This window comes from Mustela erminea, chromosome 11, assembly GCF_009829155.1.
Source record: "Mustela erminea isolate mMusErm1 chromosome 11, mMusErm1.Pri, whole genome shotgun sequence".
NCBI classification, from domain to species: domain Eukaryota; kingdom Metazoa; phylum Chordata; class Mammalia; order Carnivora; family Mustelidae; genus Mustela; species Mustela erminea.
Window position 1 is genome coordinate 96,521,106 of NC_045624.1, and position 18,910 is coordinate 96,540,015.

The 18,910-nt window shown below is 36.4% G+C and overlaps 1 protein-coding gene across 1 annotated transcript in view; it reads right to left on the reverse strand.

Annotated features, from left to right (window-relative positions):
* The window catches only part of ZPBP (zona pellucida binding protein), a 104,989-nt gene that overhangs the window by 81,845 nt on the left and 4,234 nt on the right, over positions 1–18,910 (reverse strand). The window contains exons 3-4 of the mRNA XM_032305606.1: positions 10,548–10,673; positions 1,489–1,638 (exon numbers count right to left, since the gene is read on the reverse strand). Coding sequence (XP_032161497.1) covers positions 1,489–1,638; positions 10,548–10,673 — 276 coding nt within the window. The remainder of the gene's footprint in view (positions 1–1,488; positions 1,639–10,547; positions 10,674–18,910) is intronic.

Below are 18,910 nucleotides of genomic sequence, written 5' to 3' on the forward strand. Positions count from 1 at the left end.
TCGGAGTCTCCCCACATTCACTTAACCCCTCTATGCCTCAGTGTTTGTACACAGGCAGACCACAGCAGTATGTACTGCACAGTCTGTTGTGGGGATTAAATTAGCTGAATACAAATAAAGCACTTCTGACAATGCCTTGCAGAGGCAAGCGTTTTATGGGTATGAGAATTACATGTAAAAACGCAGCACTGCCTGGCACAGATTAGCTATGCTCATCATTACCATAAACTAGCATTCATTTAAGGCAATGCTACAATTGTCAGTTTATGTGAATACACTCTTATCAGAAATTATATTCAGTACAGACAAAACCTATAAAATAACAAGATGGAGAAAACTATGTAACAAAAGTGAAGCATGACTGATTCAGGAATTTTTGCGAATGATAGTAAATATGATTTCTCATTAAAAAATGATGTATTTCTTTGGATATATGGGATAGTGTTTATTCAGTGACCAAAAATTATTAGGAAACCACTAATAATTCTGCCATTTGTTCTGTAACTCAGTTGAAACAAAGATGGTACATTACTCTCCTATTGCTACTGTAACAAATCATCACAAATGTAGTGGCTGGAAATGGCACGAATTTATCATCTTGAAATTCTAAAAATCAGAAGTCCAAAGTGAATCTTACAAGGCTAGAATCAGGGTACATTCCTTCTGGAAGCTCTAGAGGAAACTGTCTGCCATCCTCAGCTTCTAGAAGCCTCCTGCACTCCCTGGTGTTTGGCCCCTACTCCATCCTCAAAGACAACCACTGAGACCTCTCCTTCCACCATGACATGTCCTTTATGCGCCACTGACTCTCACGCCTCCTCTTATAAGGATCCTGTGATTATACTGGGCCTACTCAGCTTTCTCAGGATCATCTCTCCTTGTCCAGGTCCTTAGCTTATTACTATGTGCAGAGTCCCTTCTGCTGTCTTGAGGTAGCACACTGAGAGGTGCTGGAGATCAGACACCTGCATGGGGGAGAGCTACTACCTCTCTGCCATGGGTGGGCCTCCCCATGAGAGGGAACCTATAAGCCACCTTTGCTCAGGCTGTTCTCCTGGCTACTCCATTACCCACCTAGCCTTCCCAATCTCAAACTTCCAGAGATCAAATTGCTTTTAGAAAAGGATTTATACAGTGGCATTTCATGCTCCTGTCTAGGGGGATAGCAGTGTGCCATCAAGCATGAAATTTCAGGATTTAAAAGCAGTACAGGCTATATTATAATAATTTGAAAACATAATTTCTGTAACTCCCATTTTCATTCATCAGCTTAAATTTATGTGTTCCTGTCAACTATCCCCTGAAAAAACAAGCCCCGCCCTCACCACTAACACTTTACAGAGTACTTTGTAAAACACAGGAAAGGAGGAATTGTTCTTTAATTAAAAGACTAAAAAATGACAAAATGCTTTTAAGACAAACCTAAAGATACATAAATACTTGAAAACATTAAGAAATGTTAAAAATACAATGAAATGCACTTCTTACCATATATAACATATTTAAGTTGAAGATTTTTAACAATTTCTTCCACAGTAGGTTTATACTCCAGGAAACATGTATACACTCCACTCATGCTCTCCTCAAAGTTCTGGAATATGAGGCTTCCTGTGGATGTCACTTGTGCAGTGCTGTTCTCTAATAAAGAAATAAGATAGAGTATTTAGTTGCTTAAACGATATGACACTGAGATAAAATGACAAAATGTTTTCTAAACAGAGTTAAAAACATCAGATTTTACCTACAGAATCACTGAAAGGAGCTGGGGGCCTAACCAGTCATTGCGCCTGGTGTTTGTTGACAGCATGTGACAGGATGATCTTCTTAGTGTCTGATTTTTTTTTAATTTAATTTAATTTATTCAGTGTTCCAAGATTCATTGTTTATGCACCACACCCAGTGCTCCATGGAAAGGTGCCCTCCTCAATACCCACCACCAGGATCACCTCACCTTAGTGTCTGATTTTTACTAATTGAATTCACCAACTGTGTGGCACCTAAGTAGTAAGAAACTAACAATTCCATGTACTTAATGCACTCCTGATCTCCCTGCCCAGCTGTGAGCACTAACAGATATTCATATATATATGAAAACAGTAGGTATCTGCATACACTATAATTATGTATATGTGTATTTTATAGCTAAATTATGCCTTCCGTAAGCTTACAAACTACAAAGTACATGTGAAAGGGAGGAATGCACCCAGAACAAAAGCTAACCCAAGATACTAACAACTAGGTACTTCTAGTCATTACACATGATAGCAGGCAAAGGCTGGGTTACAACCCAAAGGGCTGCTCAAGAAAGAAAACAGATCAGATCACCCTAATTGTCCAAGCACAGAGCACAGAGTTGCAGTGTTTAGAGTTAGGACTGGGTGTAAGAGCCCTTTTGACTTCCATGTGCTTCATTACCTCAGTATCACACTGAGAGAAAGCTATGCTGTGTAACAGGAAAGACTGATGTAGAGGCTTCAGACATGGGATTTAGATCTGCCTTTCTTTCTCATGAACTGTTTAACCCTCTGGTAACCCCTTAATCTTTCTAAAATCTAGGTCCTTCATTTGTGAAACAACGAATCATAATACATGATAGCACACCTCACAAGATTGTTTTCCTGTGACAAATACAACAACTGTTAAAGTATTTGAAAAATCTACAAATCCTTAAGCAATTCAAGTTGTCATTCTGAAAGTTCATAACCAGTTGTGCATCTGAAAACCATTACACTGAAATTCACCCAACAATTTAATATGCCATTCATTAGAATGAAAAGTATTAACCTAGCAAATGCTTATCCTTTCTTCTTTAAGTAAACAACTTATTATAATTTTCAATTTGAGGTTTATTTTGAATAAATTTATGTCCTCAAAATAAGACAAAAGATGAATGTTCTTAGGAAATTTTCACTATTAATTTGCTCAATAAAAATGTGTTGGGTTTCTAGTACATGCAAAGCTCTACTTCAGATACTGAAGGAGAAATGGATGGAATTTGCATAGAGAATTATGCCTTAAGAATTCCTATTTCCATATCCTGGATGATGATGGAAAACAGGTTATAAATTGGGACTGTTTGTATTACAATGCCTATTTCTTCACGAATATTTTTTGATGAAAGATTACAGATTTATCATAACATCTCTTTTCTAAAACAGATTAACAAGTTTTCAACTGTTTGCTATATATTTCAGCAGAGACAAATACTTGATAGTAAATATGATAAAAGGTGCCTAATATATGTCAGTCAAGGAAGAGAAATGCTATATGATTTCACTCATATGTGGAATTCAAGAAACAAAACAAGCATGGGGGGGAGAGAGAGAGAGAGAGCAAGAGAGGCAAACCAAGAAACAGATTCTTAACTCTACAGAATAAACTGATGGTCACCAGAGGGGAAATAGATGGGGTGATGGAGGAAATGGGTGAGGGATTAAGGAGGGCACTTTTGATGAGCACTGGGTGTTGTATGGAAGTGTTGAATCACTAAATTGTACACTTGAAACTAATACTAGACTGTCTATTAACTACCTGGAATTTAAATAAATTTTTAAAAATAAATAATTAATATGTATTCTTCTCAAACTATAAGGAAAAAAAAAGTGCCCATAAATATTAAATATCATGTTGTCAATGAAGATATGCATTCTTGGCAATAATTTGTAATGAAATTTATAAGTTAATAAGTGCATTAATACATATCTGAATGCCTACTATAATGTTAAATATTAGGACAGCCAGAAAAACAAGTTGCATATGATCCATAATAAAATACCCTCTCACCTTATTTTTAAAAAAATTTAAAGTGGCACACTTGAAAAGATACCCAGAGGATTGATTCCACAGCCAATAGAAAAACCCATTCTATAACGCTACTTAAAAAATGACTTTTTGAGTAACTAAGTTTGAATGGGAATTTCATGATGCTGAGGGACACTACTATAACAACTCACACAGCATACAGTCAATGAATAACTGAATGAGTCAGTACCTCTTCTCTCTCTACAACTTAGTTTGATCATCTAAAAATTCAGAGTTGGACTCTACTGCCAGAAGTCCATGTCGTAGAGCTCTAAAATTACATGGCAAAATTTATGCACAATTTCATTACAACTTAATATTTTTATTTATTAATTTTTGATATAGATTTTTATTTATTTGTTTGACAGAGAGAGAGATATCACATGTAGGCAGAGAGACGGGTGGGGGGGAGCGGGCTCCTTGCCGAGCAGAGAGCCGGATGCCGATGCAGGGCTCAATCCCAGGACCCTGAGATCATGACCTAAGCCAAAGGCAGAGGCTTAACCCACCGAGCCACCTAGGTGCGCCACACTTGTAATTTTTAAAAATAGGTTTACATTTTTGGTTTCTGCTCGATATGAAAATTGACGATGAGAACATTGATTCCACTATTACAATTAGGAAAAAGACAAACTTTCAATTAACAATTCTTCTTGAAACTATCAAAAGATTACAGTGGGATTACAACAAAGCTGAAATTTGGGGATAGACAGTAACCTATAAAGAGAACAAGGACCCATGTATTTAAGAAGACTCCGCTAAAAATTTTCAGTGAATTGCTAAAAGCCAGTGTCAACCAGTGTGAACATGTCAAGCTTCTGAGGACCAGATACTAGGGTGGGGGAAGGCGGGGGTATTATACCCTCTTAATTATACCCTCTTACAGGCTCTACCTTCAGCAACAACTGAGTGGTCAAATGGAAGGTGAGGGGAATCCTGAGCAAGACTCCCATTGGGTTCTGGCTAAAGGATGGGTCTAGCAAACTGCCAAAATCTACCCACGCCCATTTCCCACTTCCTGGTAAGAACAATGCTTTAATCTACAGGGAAAAAAGGAACAAAAATAGTCACGTGGGGCACTATGGAAACTTGGTACCACTAGGGAAGGATACAGAAAGGAAAAAAAAAAAAAAAAAGAGCCTCATCCTTGTAGAAGAATCAGCAAGAAGTATTAGGCCAACCCTAAAGGTGGAGAAGCATTTGTGATGGCCCCACCCCGCCCCGCCAAGACCCAAGGATACCATACCTGACAAAAGCTAAGCTTAACTGAACATCAGAGACTGTCCTTCTCCCCCAGCTTCCATCAATAATAAGAATCTAGTAAAAATGCAGTGCAATCAAATTAGAAGAACTGCAAGAAAGAGATTCTTTCCAGAGAATTTTTTTTTTTTTTAAGGAGAAATCAAAGCCAAAGAAAGATCAGACACTGGGGAAAAATAACTTCTCATAAACCAGACTACACCTAAAACATCTTTAAAGCTATCTGAAGCTTTCAATAACCACTGCAACAACCAATATTAAACCCAGACAAATTCTTGACTAGATGAACACAAACTTGTAATACTGAAGACATAACACTATTTAAAAAAATATATTTTATTTATTTAAGAGAGTGAGCAAGGAAGAGAGAATACATGAGCAGAGGCAGAGGGAGAGGGAGAAGCAGACTTCCCTGCTGATCAATAATTTGTAATGAAATTATGCAGGGCTCTATCCCAATACTCTGGATCATGACCTGAGCAGAAGGCAGACACTTAACAGACTGAGCCACCCAGGCACGCTGACATAACACTATTTTTAAAAAGGTGGTGATCTCAAAACATAAAAATACTTATTATCTACTGTCTTATTTAAGATATCCAACTTTAACAAAAACTTAGAAGGCATGTACAAAAGTAAGAAATGACACATTTCCAAAATACCAAGCAATATACAGAGGCAGACTTTTAAATGATATAGATATCAAAAATATTAGACAGTAAATTTAAAATAACAATAACAAATGTACCAAAATATTTAATGGAAAACATAGATAATATATAAGACCAGATAGGAGAGATTTCAGCAGAAACTGAAACTGTAAGAAATAATTAAATGAAAATGGCAGAATAGCAAAACAAAATGAACAACAACACACACACACACACACAAATCCCACAATAACACAGATGAAGTATTTCTTCCATGGGCTTGTAAAAAGCTTGACAGCTAAGGAAAGAATTGATGAACTCGAAGACAGGTCAAAAGAAACAACCCAATCTGAATCACGCAGAGAAAAAATAAAATACTGCCACAACCATCACCAAGAAGAAAGAATCCAAGAGCTGTGGAACAGTACCATACAGTGTTACATCTACATGACAGAAATCTCAGGAGAGGAGGGACAGCATGGGACAGAATAAATATTTGAAGACATAATAGCTAAGAATTTTTTAAAAATTAATGGCAAATACCAAACTAAATGTCCAAGAAGCTTAGAGACCACTAAGCAGAAAAAAATATAAAAAAACAAAAAAAAAGGTATATAATATTCAAATCCCTGAAAATGAAAGGCAAAGAAAAAAATCTTGAAGTCCATTAGAAAAAAATGACACAATGTCTACAGAGGGAGATAAGATTACAGCAGACTTGTCATTAGAAAACATGTAAGCAAAAAGAATCCAGAAAGGCATCTTTAGAATGTTGAAAGAAAAAAAACTGTCAATCCAGAATCCACAACCAGCACAAGATAAGCAAACTTAACCCAAATCACACAGAGGAAAGAAAATAATAAAAAACAAAAACAGAGACCAATGAAATCGAAAGCAAAAAATAACAGAGAAAAATAAATCAAACCACGAGCTGGTTCTTTGAAAGGACTGAAAAAATTGTTTAACCTGTATCAAGAGAGACCAAAATGAAAGGGAACAGATTACAGCCAGTATCAAGCAGAATGGGGCACATCATACAGATTCTGAACATATTAAAGAAAGTATCACAAACTACTTCATGTACACAAATTTCACAGTTGAAAGAAGATTCTAAATTGGACAAATTCTTTAAGATACAAAATTTAAAAAGTCACAAAATGGTGAGTAGGGAAAATTCTATTCCTACTTCATTTATGTAATACCTGTGAAATCTGAAGCCAGACTTCAAAGGCACATGACTTTAGGTAAGTACCTTCTTCTCTCAAGTCCTCTGTTTTTTCACATATAAAATGGAGGGAATGATTGTACTTACTGAAGAGGGCTGTCCAAAAAACTAAACAACTAGTATGTGTATGTGTGGCTGTATGCCAGTACACAACAAATACACAAAGAGAAGTTAGGGAGTAATACTGTAAAAGGTCAGGGCACTGTTTACCTAACAGGGGTTTGGGGACAGAAGAACAGGATTTGTAAGCAACTTACTATAAGGTGCAACAGTCTTGGTAATGGTATATATTGAATACTAGGTTCTGGGATGTTTGTTTTATTGTGTGTCATAAGTTGCATGTATCTTATATAACTTTGTATATATAAACTGCATCATTCCATAAAAATATATCAAGGTAAGATAAAATAAAAATCTATGATCTCATTAGAAACAAGAGTGTAGTTACAGGGTAAAATTCAACAGATGTGCATATGTGTGTTAATATATGTTCAGGTAAGTGGGGAAGTGCACACACCAGAACGAGTTAATTCATGAGAATGTAAGGGAGCCTGGAGTAAGAGGTACAGGTCTTTGTGCAAAAAATGTATTCCATTTGTAAATAAAAAAATATTGAAGGAGGGGTGCCTGGGTGTCTCAGCAAGTTGTGTCCTCATATTAATTTTGGCTCAGGTCATGATCTCAGGGTCATGGGTTTGAGCCCTGTGTTTGGCTACATGCTGCGCATGGAGCCTGCTTGGGATTCTCCCTCTCCTTCTTCCCCTGCCCCTCCCCTGTTCATGTGCTCTCTCTCTCAAAAAAAAAAAAAAAAAAAGAAAGAAAGAAAAGAGTAAGAAAGAAGAAAAAAATGAAAGAGAAATGGTTGGGGGGGAGTAGGGACTGAGAGAGAGAGAGAAGGTGGGGAAAGAGAAAGAGACCAAATCTAAGATTGGTCCGCTATATTTTACAACCCATCTAAACAATCTGAGTATTTCTCTCCAGGAGAATGTGCAAGTAATTACATAATCACATGATTTCTTTTGTCCAATTTTAGGTAAGCTAACTTTGGAATATTCATAAGAAGATAACTAAGTACAGTGCACTTTAATCTAGATTCCAAAAAGATTCTCCACTTTTTAAGCTTTAGGAAAATTAGACATTTCCAGTTCTTTCTGAAATCATAATGATAGTACAGCAAATGATCTTTAAAACTGGTAGACAGTGAATTATGATGCAATGTTGTACTGCAAACTAAAATATGATCATGATGTCAGAATACCAGAATTTTCTAAGAATAGTTTTTATAAATAAAAAAACACTATTAATATGATTTTATTATAACGACATTTTTCAACATCTATCTTATACTATGAAAGGGAGTAAATTAAATTATTGCTTCCAGTTGAAGAAGTCAAAATTCTATCATATATTATATTTTGCAAGATAAACTACAAGACTGGCATGGCATCTTAGAGAAAAAAATATTTCAGATTTCAATCTCCAAATCAAAGGAGTAACATTTGTTAAAACAGAACAATACTTGAACACTTCTGGTTTTGAACTTACAGAGTTTTATTTATTTTTTTCTTTTAAAGATTTTTTTATTTACTTATTTGACAGAGAGAGACCACAAGTAGGCAGAGAGACAGGCAGAGAGAGAGGGGGAAGCAGGCTCCCTGCTGAGCAGAGAGTCCAATGCAGGGCTGGATCCCAGGACCTTGGGATCATGACCTGAGCCAAAGGCAGAGGCTTTAACCCACTGAGCCACCCAGGCGCCCCATGAACTTACAGAGTTTTAACACCAGATATAAAATATATTTAACACACATGTTTGCATGACATTGTGTGCTACTATTATAGAGCAGTAAAAATAAAGTCCAATTACATTTTCAGTACTGGATGTTTTTATACTTGGACCATTTCATGGATTTATAAGTGCATAGTCTCAGGATTTCTGCTACTGATCTCTGCTAATCTCCTCCTCCTGCATTACTACAGTCAGGCAGAGATGCTGGGTTTGATCTTTCAATTTCCCACAAAGCCTAGTGCAACGGTACCCACCAAGTGGCCACTCCCTAATTAAGACCTGAGTAGTTCACTTTGAAGGACCACCTCACCCAAAGAGAGGAGTACCTCTTTAATTCTAAGCTACTTTAGAATCTGCATAAATATTGTAGAAATATACAGCTGATATCATCCAAGTATATAAAAATGTGAATTAACATATTACAAAACAAATACTTCCAATGACTGTTTACTGAGCAAATATTTGATATGAATAAACTTCTTCCCCCCAACCAACACAAAAAAATAAACCTGAAGGCTTTTGTACAGAGGCACTCTCTCAAAATACCAAAAGGATAGAAAGAAAGAAAGAGAGAAAGAAAGAAAGAAAGAAAGAAAATGTGGTGAATAAAGTAATAAAGAAAACCTCCTCAGAAAGGATGCAAAAATAATTAGGTGTTTCATTGAACAGATCTTTAGGATGAAAATTCATTAAGCGGGGTATTCATCAAGGCTTAAAACAAGAACAGCTAAGCTAATTAATATTTTTTAAATTATGCTGCAAAAACAAATCAGCTTTTAGCAAATGAAAAATCAGAATAAAAGTAAGATATGCATTTCAAAGCAACAAAATAAGTTGAATAGAGAAAATGCCAATCACATGAGTCATACCAATAGCAGTCTCTATGTGGAAAGAAGTATCTTCATGACAGTAAGAGCCTGTTTTCTCAAAAGTGTGTTGAAAACTGTAAGGCAACCATCCAGAGTTTCAAGTCTACCTTCTTCTCCAGATGAACACCTGAGTACTACGGTCCCTCTTTTGTAAGCACAGCACCAATAACATATTAATACACAATCACGGTCAAACCATGCAGCTTATCTAAATGCCTATGTTTAATACTAAAATACTCAATGTTAAATTTAGTCGTTTTTTAATGGATAATAATTTTTTTTAAAGATTTTATTTATTTATTTGACAGAGAGAGATCACAAGTAGATGGAGAGGCAGGTAGAGAGAGAGAGAGAGAGGGAAGCAGACTCCCTGCTGAGCAGAGAGCCCGATGTGGGACTCGATCCCAGGACCCTGAGATCATGACCTGAGCTGAAGGCAGCGGCTTAACCCACTGAGCCACCCAGGCGCCCCTGGATAATAATATTTAATCCAAGAGTAATCCACATGGATTTTAGTCAGAAAGAAATAGAAAACCAGAAAATATAAGACTCTAACTACAAATAAAGTCTCAAGTTGTCCCAAAGTGGGGCTGCAGAAAAACAAACAAAACCCTATTGTACATCTGTAGCTCAAAGGGCTCGTTTGTACTTTTAACAAAAACAGAATTATATCTGCTTCTTTATACACACTTGACTAAGAAAAGTTTGACTGGGGTAATGAAAATGACATTAGTAACTTCAAAAAAAAGTCACATTTTTGTGGAATACAGCTGCCGAGGGAACTCCACACACACGGAGAATCTCACTCCAAAGGGAGCCACAGGTTAAAAAACAAAACAAAAAAACAAAAAAACTTGAGGAAACATATACATATGTAAGAGATATGAATACTCTCTCCGTTCTGCATATATTTCAGATACATTAATGTAATTATGATAAGTGAAACAAAAGCCTACCTGAAATAATTTTTCCTTTTGGTCCATGCCATTGGAATGATGGATCTATCATTTCCGAATTTCGCAGTCGTGGCGTTACACATAACACGTGTGGACTCTTTTGATGAAGCATAACATATACTTTCACTGAAAATACAACATTAAAATGTTCCAATAATATTTTATATTCTTTCATGCTCTAAAATGCCTCACATTTTTGTAGTTTGGGCTGCATGCTTTCATAACTTTTCTTTGGGTTATTGCAATTACTTGATAAAAACTAAATTTCTTCACATTCCATGTATTAACTAACACTCAAAATACACACATGCATTTTATTTGGGGGTGTGTGTGTGTATCTCAATCTGAAAATAATGCATTGGTCTTTTATGAAGAGTTCATTATACTAACTTATTTTATTCTCAGAATATTATTTTAATTACAAAGGATTAAGACAATTACAAATTATTAACACTTTATCTTAGTTTTGCAAAGCTACCAGAACTGAAAGCAATCAATAAAATCATTTAGATTAGAGGAATAATAGATTATTCACAGTGATGTGACACAAAATACTGAACTTAACAATTAAATGATTAAAAAGTCAATAAATACATGCTATGACTTTAATTATTAAGCATTTTTCTCACTTTTTTTGGAGACCTGTTTACTTATTTGAGAGAGTGAGCACAAGCAGGGGGAGGGACAGAGAGAGAGAGGCAGAAGTAGACACCTTGCTGAGCAGGGAGCCCCTGATGGGGCTTGATCCCAGAGATCTGAGAGATTATGACCAGAGTCAAAGACAGATACCAACTAAGCTACCCAGGTGCCCCTCCCACTTTGCTTCAAAATTTAAAGAATACTGATCATTAAACAGGCAAAAATAGTATTCTTTAGGAGATACAAAAGGAATACAGTAAAGATTCAATTATTTTGAATCTACATATACGTAAGCTTTCAGAAAAGGTTCTATAACTCCTCAGTAATTGCATGCTGTCCCCTCACTGATTCACTAAATATAGAGTTTTCTGTGATCCAGTAAAACAAGAACTGTACTTGTACTTGAGAACTGAAATTTTTCTTAACTTTAAAAAGAGACTGTCTCTTAAGTTTCACCATACAGCATGCCATTTACTGAATGTAGTTTTTAGACAGATATTCTTAAATAGGTTAAGAAAATTCCCCTGTATTCTTAGTTACTTGTTTTTATCATTAACTGGTTGAATTTTAACAAATTTTTTTCTATACTGAATGAGGTGATCATTCTTTTTCTTGAATACTTTAATGAAATGTTTGATATAAGTATGGCTTTCCTGGAATAATTCTAACTGATCATGCTCTTATATTTAAATATTGCTAAATTCAGGGGGCACCAGGGTGGCTCAGTACTTTAAGTGGTTTCAGCTCAGGTCATGATCTCATGGGTCATGAGATCAAGCCCTACATGGGCCTTCCAATCAGAGGGGAGTCTGCTTGAGATTCTTTCCCTCTGCCACTCCCCTCCCCGGGTGAATGCACTCTCTTCCCCTCTGTCTCTCAAATAAATAAATATATCTTTAAAAAAAATAAACAAATAAATATGGTTGGATTCAATTTTCAAATATTAATCCTGGGATAGTTATACCTATATTCAGAAATACAGCTGCATGTCATTGTTATACTATCCTTTGTCCTTTTCCAATTTCAGTATCCAATTTCAAAGTTACTTAGAATTTAATATTATTAATAAAGATCTCTAAAGTTATAATAGCCACATAAAGTGAACTGGGCAGATTTTCTCCTATAAATTTTCTCTGAAAGAATATGGAAACTGTTTTTTGTCCTTGGAAAACTGTTTAGCCTGGTACATCTTTTTTTTTTTTTTGGCAATGGGGAAAAGTTGGAAAACAAATTTTTGATTACCAATCAGGAAAACATAATTTATTATTAGTCTAACATGTAACTTAATCAAGTCTGTTTTAGAAATTTATATTTTATTAGACTTGTTCATTTAAAGTTTACGTAGCATAAAATTATTCAAAGTATTAAGTTGTAATTTATAAAGTTCAGCATAACTTTATCTATTCATAATACTTTTTGTACTTCTGATACTCATGAAACATTTATCAAAAGCCCATCTACTAACTGTTCCAAAGACAGTTTTTGGTTCCATTAAACCTACTGTTCTTCTCTGGTCTCTTTCACTAATTCCTTCTTTTATTTTTTTCCTACTCGCCTCAGTTAATTTCCACTTCTTTCTTCTGACTTCCTGGATACCTGTGTAATGTAGACAGTTGTCCCTCCTCAGTGTGACTTACTGGTTCTTCTGGGCACCAACTGTCTTCTACATAACTCTTATTACATCTCTTCTCACACCATTTGCCCTGAGCCTGCCTGCTCAGCCCGTCCTAAAGCAGCGCACTGAACCACTCCTGTGTGGCTTGACTCAGCGAGTTATCTAAACGCCGCCTCACCTGCGGAAACTCCTCACAGGTATGTCCTTCCTGTCCTGCCCTTCCTCTAGCCTCCACTAACCTCTATACGTGTTTAAATCAAAGAAAATATAACTGAACCCAGAAGTTTCCTCACACAAGGTCAACATATAGAAGTAAATAATGCCCCAGTACCTCAATAAAAATGCATTAAGCCATGTAATGGAAAAGAAGATTACATTTACAGAACAACAGATAGAAGTTAATCAATAATCAAACAAGGCCGCTGTGGGGAATATGCTCAGATACCAGCAAAGATACACAGTTAGACATAATCCCTAATAAGGTAACTTTAAATATGTCGATTTATCCTCCTATTGATGTATACCATTAATATAGTTAAAAGTAAACTCCCAGAACAGTCTTTTTTTTCTGTAGTTCATGTTCGTGTTTTGTTTTGGTTTTTTTTTTTAAGATTTTATTTATTTCTTTGACAGAGATCACAAGTAGGCAGAGAGGCAGGCAGAGACAGAGGAAGGGATGCAGGCTCCCCACTGAGCAGAGAGCCTGACTCGGGGCTTGATCCCAGGACCCTGGGATCATGACCTGAGCCGAAGGCAGAGGCTTAACCCACTGAGCCACCCAGGTGCCCCCATGTTCATGTTTTTAAATGAAGTGTACCCATAAGATCACATCAGTTTCAGGTGCACAACACGGTGAATCAATCAGTCTCTGTGCTATGCTGTGCTCAGCACAGGTGCAGCTCCCATCCGTCACCACACAATGCTTGTACAATACCACTGACTACATTCCCTGCGCTGTGCCTTTCACCCCCATAACACATTCTCTCCATAACTGGAAGCCCACATCTACCACTCCCCTTCACCCATTTTGCTCATTCCCCCCATCTGCCTCTTCTCTTGCACCCGTCCATTTGTTCTCCGTATTTATCATGGGTCTATTTTACAATTTAGACTTAAAGGCTGTAGTTCTAAAACAAAAGCTGTGCTATCAGTGAAAATGGCAGAGGAAGGAACTCTAAAAAATTATCTCCCTCATAAAGGTAATATAAAAACTGGCAGAAATTGTCAGGATCAACATTTTCAGAATTCTGGAAATTAATCAAAGAGTGTGACAACCAGTGAAAAACTTATTCAAGAGAAACAACTGAATCTTGGCACAGATGGGCTGAATTATGCCTCTCTCCAAATGCATACATTTGAGCCCTAATCCCTGTACCTCAGAATGTGAACATATCTGGACACAGTCTTCACAAAAGTAATCAACTTCAGATGAGTCATTAGGGTGAGCCCAAATACAGTGACCGGTGTCCTATGAAAGGGGAAAATCTGGAGACATAGAAATACAGAGGGTACGTGATGTGAAGAGACACAGGCTGAAGATGGGCACCTATGAGCCAAGGAAGGAGAACTGCAACAGACCCTCACCTCACAGCCCTCAGGCACAATCAACCCTACCTCCATGACTGAGCTCTGGCCTCCAGAACTGGAAGACAATAAATTTTGTTGTTTAACCCACCCAGTCTCTGGTAATTTGTTACAAGGGCCTGGGGGGCTCCTAGCATTCTAACTAAGTTCCCCCATTGCCATCTCCCTCTCCTCCTCCCCAGTCGGCCTTAGCTCTGATAACCACCGTGCCAATCACTGTAAGAACCAGCAGCTTGGCGGCCACTAGAGGGGCAGACAGGGCTGGAGGGACTTCAAAGCCTCCTTCCCAGAGAACTGTCACTATTTGACCTCTCTGGCAGCTTCTAAGAAGATAGCACTCAAAAGCTGTCTTCACATGATTTAACTCGGAGCACAATCACCATACAAAACCTCTTCCCAAAGAGTATTTTTCAAAAATAACTAGAGACTTTCTTTTAACTCTGCAAATGCCAGATGCAGAAGGTAAAACTTGGAGTAAAACAGGCTAAACAAAATGCTTAAAAGGAAAAGCTGGGAATGACAAGTCCATAGGAGCTCTGAAAACTTCTAACATACCCCTGGGTAAACAGAAGGCCACATGCACATGCCCAGGACCGGCATGCTTAGTCAGGTCAGAATATAAGTTCTCACCTCTGGCTGAAATTGATGCTCTGCAGAGCAGACAAGTGAAGGATAAAGTAATCAATGCCTAGCTAAATGCTGAGAGTGTACCACACAAGCACACAAAGCCCCTCAGCAAAGACTAGGAGACTAACTAGTTCCAGGTGTCAATAAAATCTCCATCCAGCTATCAGCCTAGGCTAACTGAGCAGTGACTTCAGTGGCTACATATCACAAATGATATAGAAACTAAAGAATTCATTCAGAAAAATCATTAAACATACCAACAATAACAAGACATTAATAACATTCACACCTGATTTCCAGAGCTGCCACATTAAATTACTTTGAAAATCTAGTTTTCAACTAAAAATATAAAACATTTCATCAAGAAATTATACTCAATACTCAAGAAAGTATTGTCATAGGTAGGGAAAAGAAAAGCAACCAACAGAAATCGTCCCTGAGAAAACCCAAATTTGGGACTTACTGAACAAATACTTTAAATCATTTCATTTTTTAAAATTATTTCATTTTTTAAAATCTGAATTCGATTAACCAACATATAGTACATCATTAGCCTCAGATGTAGTGTTCAATAATTTATCAGTTGCACACAATTCCTAATGCTCATCACATTACATGCCCTCCTTAATGCCCATCACCCAATTATCCCATTCCTCCAACCATCTACCCTCCAGCAACTCTTGTTTTTTAGAGTTAAGAGTCTCTTATGGTTTTTCTCTCTGATGACTTCCCCTTCAGTTTTCCCTCCCTTACCGTATGATCCTCTGCACTGTTTTCTTATGTACCACATATGAGTGAAACCATATTATTGTCTTTCTCTAAGTTATTTCACTTAGCCTAATCCCCTCCAGTTCCATCTATGTTGATGCAAATTGTAAGTATTCATCCTTTCTGATGACTGAGTAATATTCCATTGTATATATGAACCACATCTTCTTTATCTATTCATCTGGTGAAGGACATCTCGGCTCCTTCCACAGTTTGGCTATTATGGACATTGCTGCTTTGAACATTGGGGTGCATGTGCTTTTCCCTACATCTATATCTTGGGGAGTAAATACCCAGTAGTATAACTGCTGGGTCATAGGGTAGCTCTATTTTTAACATCTTGAGGAAACTCCATATTGTTTTCCAGAGTGGTTGTACCAGTTTTCAAACACACCTACAGTATAAAAGGAGGATTCTCCTTTCTCTGCATCCTCATCAACATTTATTGTTTCTTATCTTGTTAATTTTAGCCATTCTGACTGGTGTAAGGTGTTATCTCTTTGTGGTTCTGATTTGTATTTCCCTGATACCAAGTGATATGGAGCATTTTTTCATGTGCATGTCTTTGGAGAAATGCCTGTTCATGTCTTCTGCTCATTTCTTGACTGGATTATTTGTTTTCTGGGTGTTGAGTTTGATAAGTTCTTTAAAGATACCACCAACATTTTTCACAGAGCTGGAACAAATAATCCTAAAATTTGTATGGAAACATAAAAGACCCCAAATAGCCAAAGAAATGTTGAAAAAGAAAAGTTAAATCAGTTATTTTAAATATGATTAAAGAACATTATGTCTATGGTACTAAAAAAAAGTATGAAAATGATTTCTCTCCAAACAATATCAATAAAGAAACAGAAGTTATTAAAAAAAAAAAAAAAGAACCCACGAGAAATTCTGCATTAAAAAGTACAATAACTTGGACTCCCGGGTGGCTCAGTGGGTTAAGCCTCTGCCTTCGGCTCAGGTCATGATCCTAGAGTCCTGGGATCAAGTACCACATCAGGCTCCCTGCTCAGCAGGGGGCCTGCTTCCCTCTCTCTCTCTCTCTGTCTGCCTCTCTGCCTATTTGTGATCTCTCTCTGTCAAATAAATAAATAAAATCTTTAAAAACTATAAAAAACTTAAAAAAATAATAAAAAGTAAAATAACTGAATTGAAAAACTCACTGTAAGAATTAAAAGCAGACCTAAGCTGGCAGAAACAAGAATCAGACAACCTCAAGATAAGTCAGTTTGGAGTTATCCAGTCTAAGAAAGAAGGAAAAAAGAAAACTAAAGGTAAATGAACAATACACCAGAGACCTGTGGGAAACCACCCAGCACACCACTGTATGCATAATACAAGTTCCACGTAAGGGTGGAGAGTAAAAGAGTACAAAGAAGAGCTGAAGAAATAATGATAAAACTTCCCCAAACTGATGAAAAGCACAAATTTACATATCAAAGAAGAACAATGAACTCAAATTAGGATCCATTCAAAGAAATCCATACCTAGACACATCATAATCTTCTGTTAAAGTCTGAAAAGACAAGACTCTTGAAAGCAGCAAGAGAAGCAACTTGTTAAATACACATGATCCTTAAATTAGTAGCTTATTTCTCATCAAAAACCATAATGAAAACAATGAGTAAGGTGACTGAATTAATAATTAAAAATCTTTGTACAAGGAAAAGTTCAGCACAAGGTGAATTCACTAGTGAATTTCACCAAACAAGTCGAATTAACAACACTTCATAAACTCTTTAAAAAAAAAAAAAAAAAGAGGGAACATGTCCTAACTTATTCTATGAAGCCACTATTACCCTAAAACCAAAATCAGACAAAGACAACATAAGAAAACTACAGAACAATTTCCCTTATGAATACAGACATAAAAATCCTCAGAATAGTGGCAGCCAATCCTGCAGCATGAAAAAGAATTATGCATCATAATCAAGATTTATCCCAGGATTGCATTTCTTGTTCAAGATACAAAAATCAATCAATGTAATACCAAATTATATCTATAGAACAAAGGACAGAAAATATACAATCATCTCAATGTATGCAGAAAAAGGATTTGACAAAATCCAACATCTTTTCACAATAAAAACATTCAACAAACTATGAACAGAAGGGAATTTCTCAATCTAATAAAATCCACCTACAAAAAACTCACAGATAAAGTCATATTTGCATATTTCAGACTGAAATATTTCATACTGAAAGACTGAAATCTTCCCCCATAAGATCAGGAGTAAGAGACAAGGATATCTGTTGTCGTCAGTACTGAACCAAAGGTTCTAGCTGGAGCAACTGGCAAGAAAAAAAACAAAATAAAAAAAAACAGGGCATCCAGATTGGTAAGGGAAAAATAAAACTATCTCTATCATCAGATGACATGATCTTATACCTAGAAAATCCTAAGAAATAACTCCTCTACCACCTTAAAAGAAAAAAGAATAGAGATAATAAATGATTCAGGAAGGTGACCGAATACAATTTGAAAAATTCAATTGTATTTCTATATAACAGCAATGAATAATCCAAAACCTGAATAAAACCTTTCCAATTACAGCAGCATCAAAAAGAATAAAATACTTAGGAATAAATTTAACAAAAGTGGTGCAATACCTATACACCAGTAGCTATAAAACAACACAGAGGGGAATTAAAGAAGATCTTAGTAGATGGAAAGATACTCCCAAGCTCATGAATTGGAAAAGTTAATGTGATTAATTTGCCAGTAATCCCATAATTGATCTACACTTCAACACAATCCCAACTCAAATCCCAATGGGCTTTTCTGCAGAAATGAACAACCTCATTCTAGCATTAATATGGAGTTCCATGTGACCCAGCATAGCCAAAACAATCTTGAGAAACAGTGAATTTTAAGGACTCATACTTAATGATTTCTAAACATACTTTAAAGCAAAAGAAATCAAGACAGTATGGTACTGGCATAAGGACAGATCAATGAGATAGAATCAGAGTCCAGAAAAAAGCCCAAACATCTATGGCAAACTGCTTCTCAGCAGGGCACCAAGAAAATTCAACAGGGATAAAAAAGTATCTTGAAAAAATGGTGCTGGAACAACTGGATATCCACAAGCAAAAGAATGAGGTTTGACCTCAAGCTTATAAATTA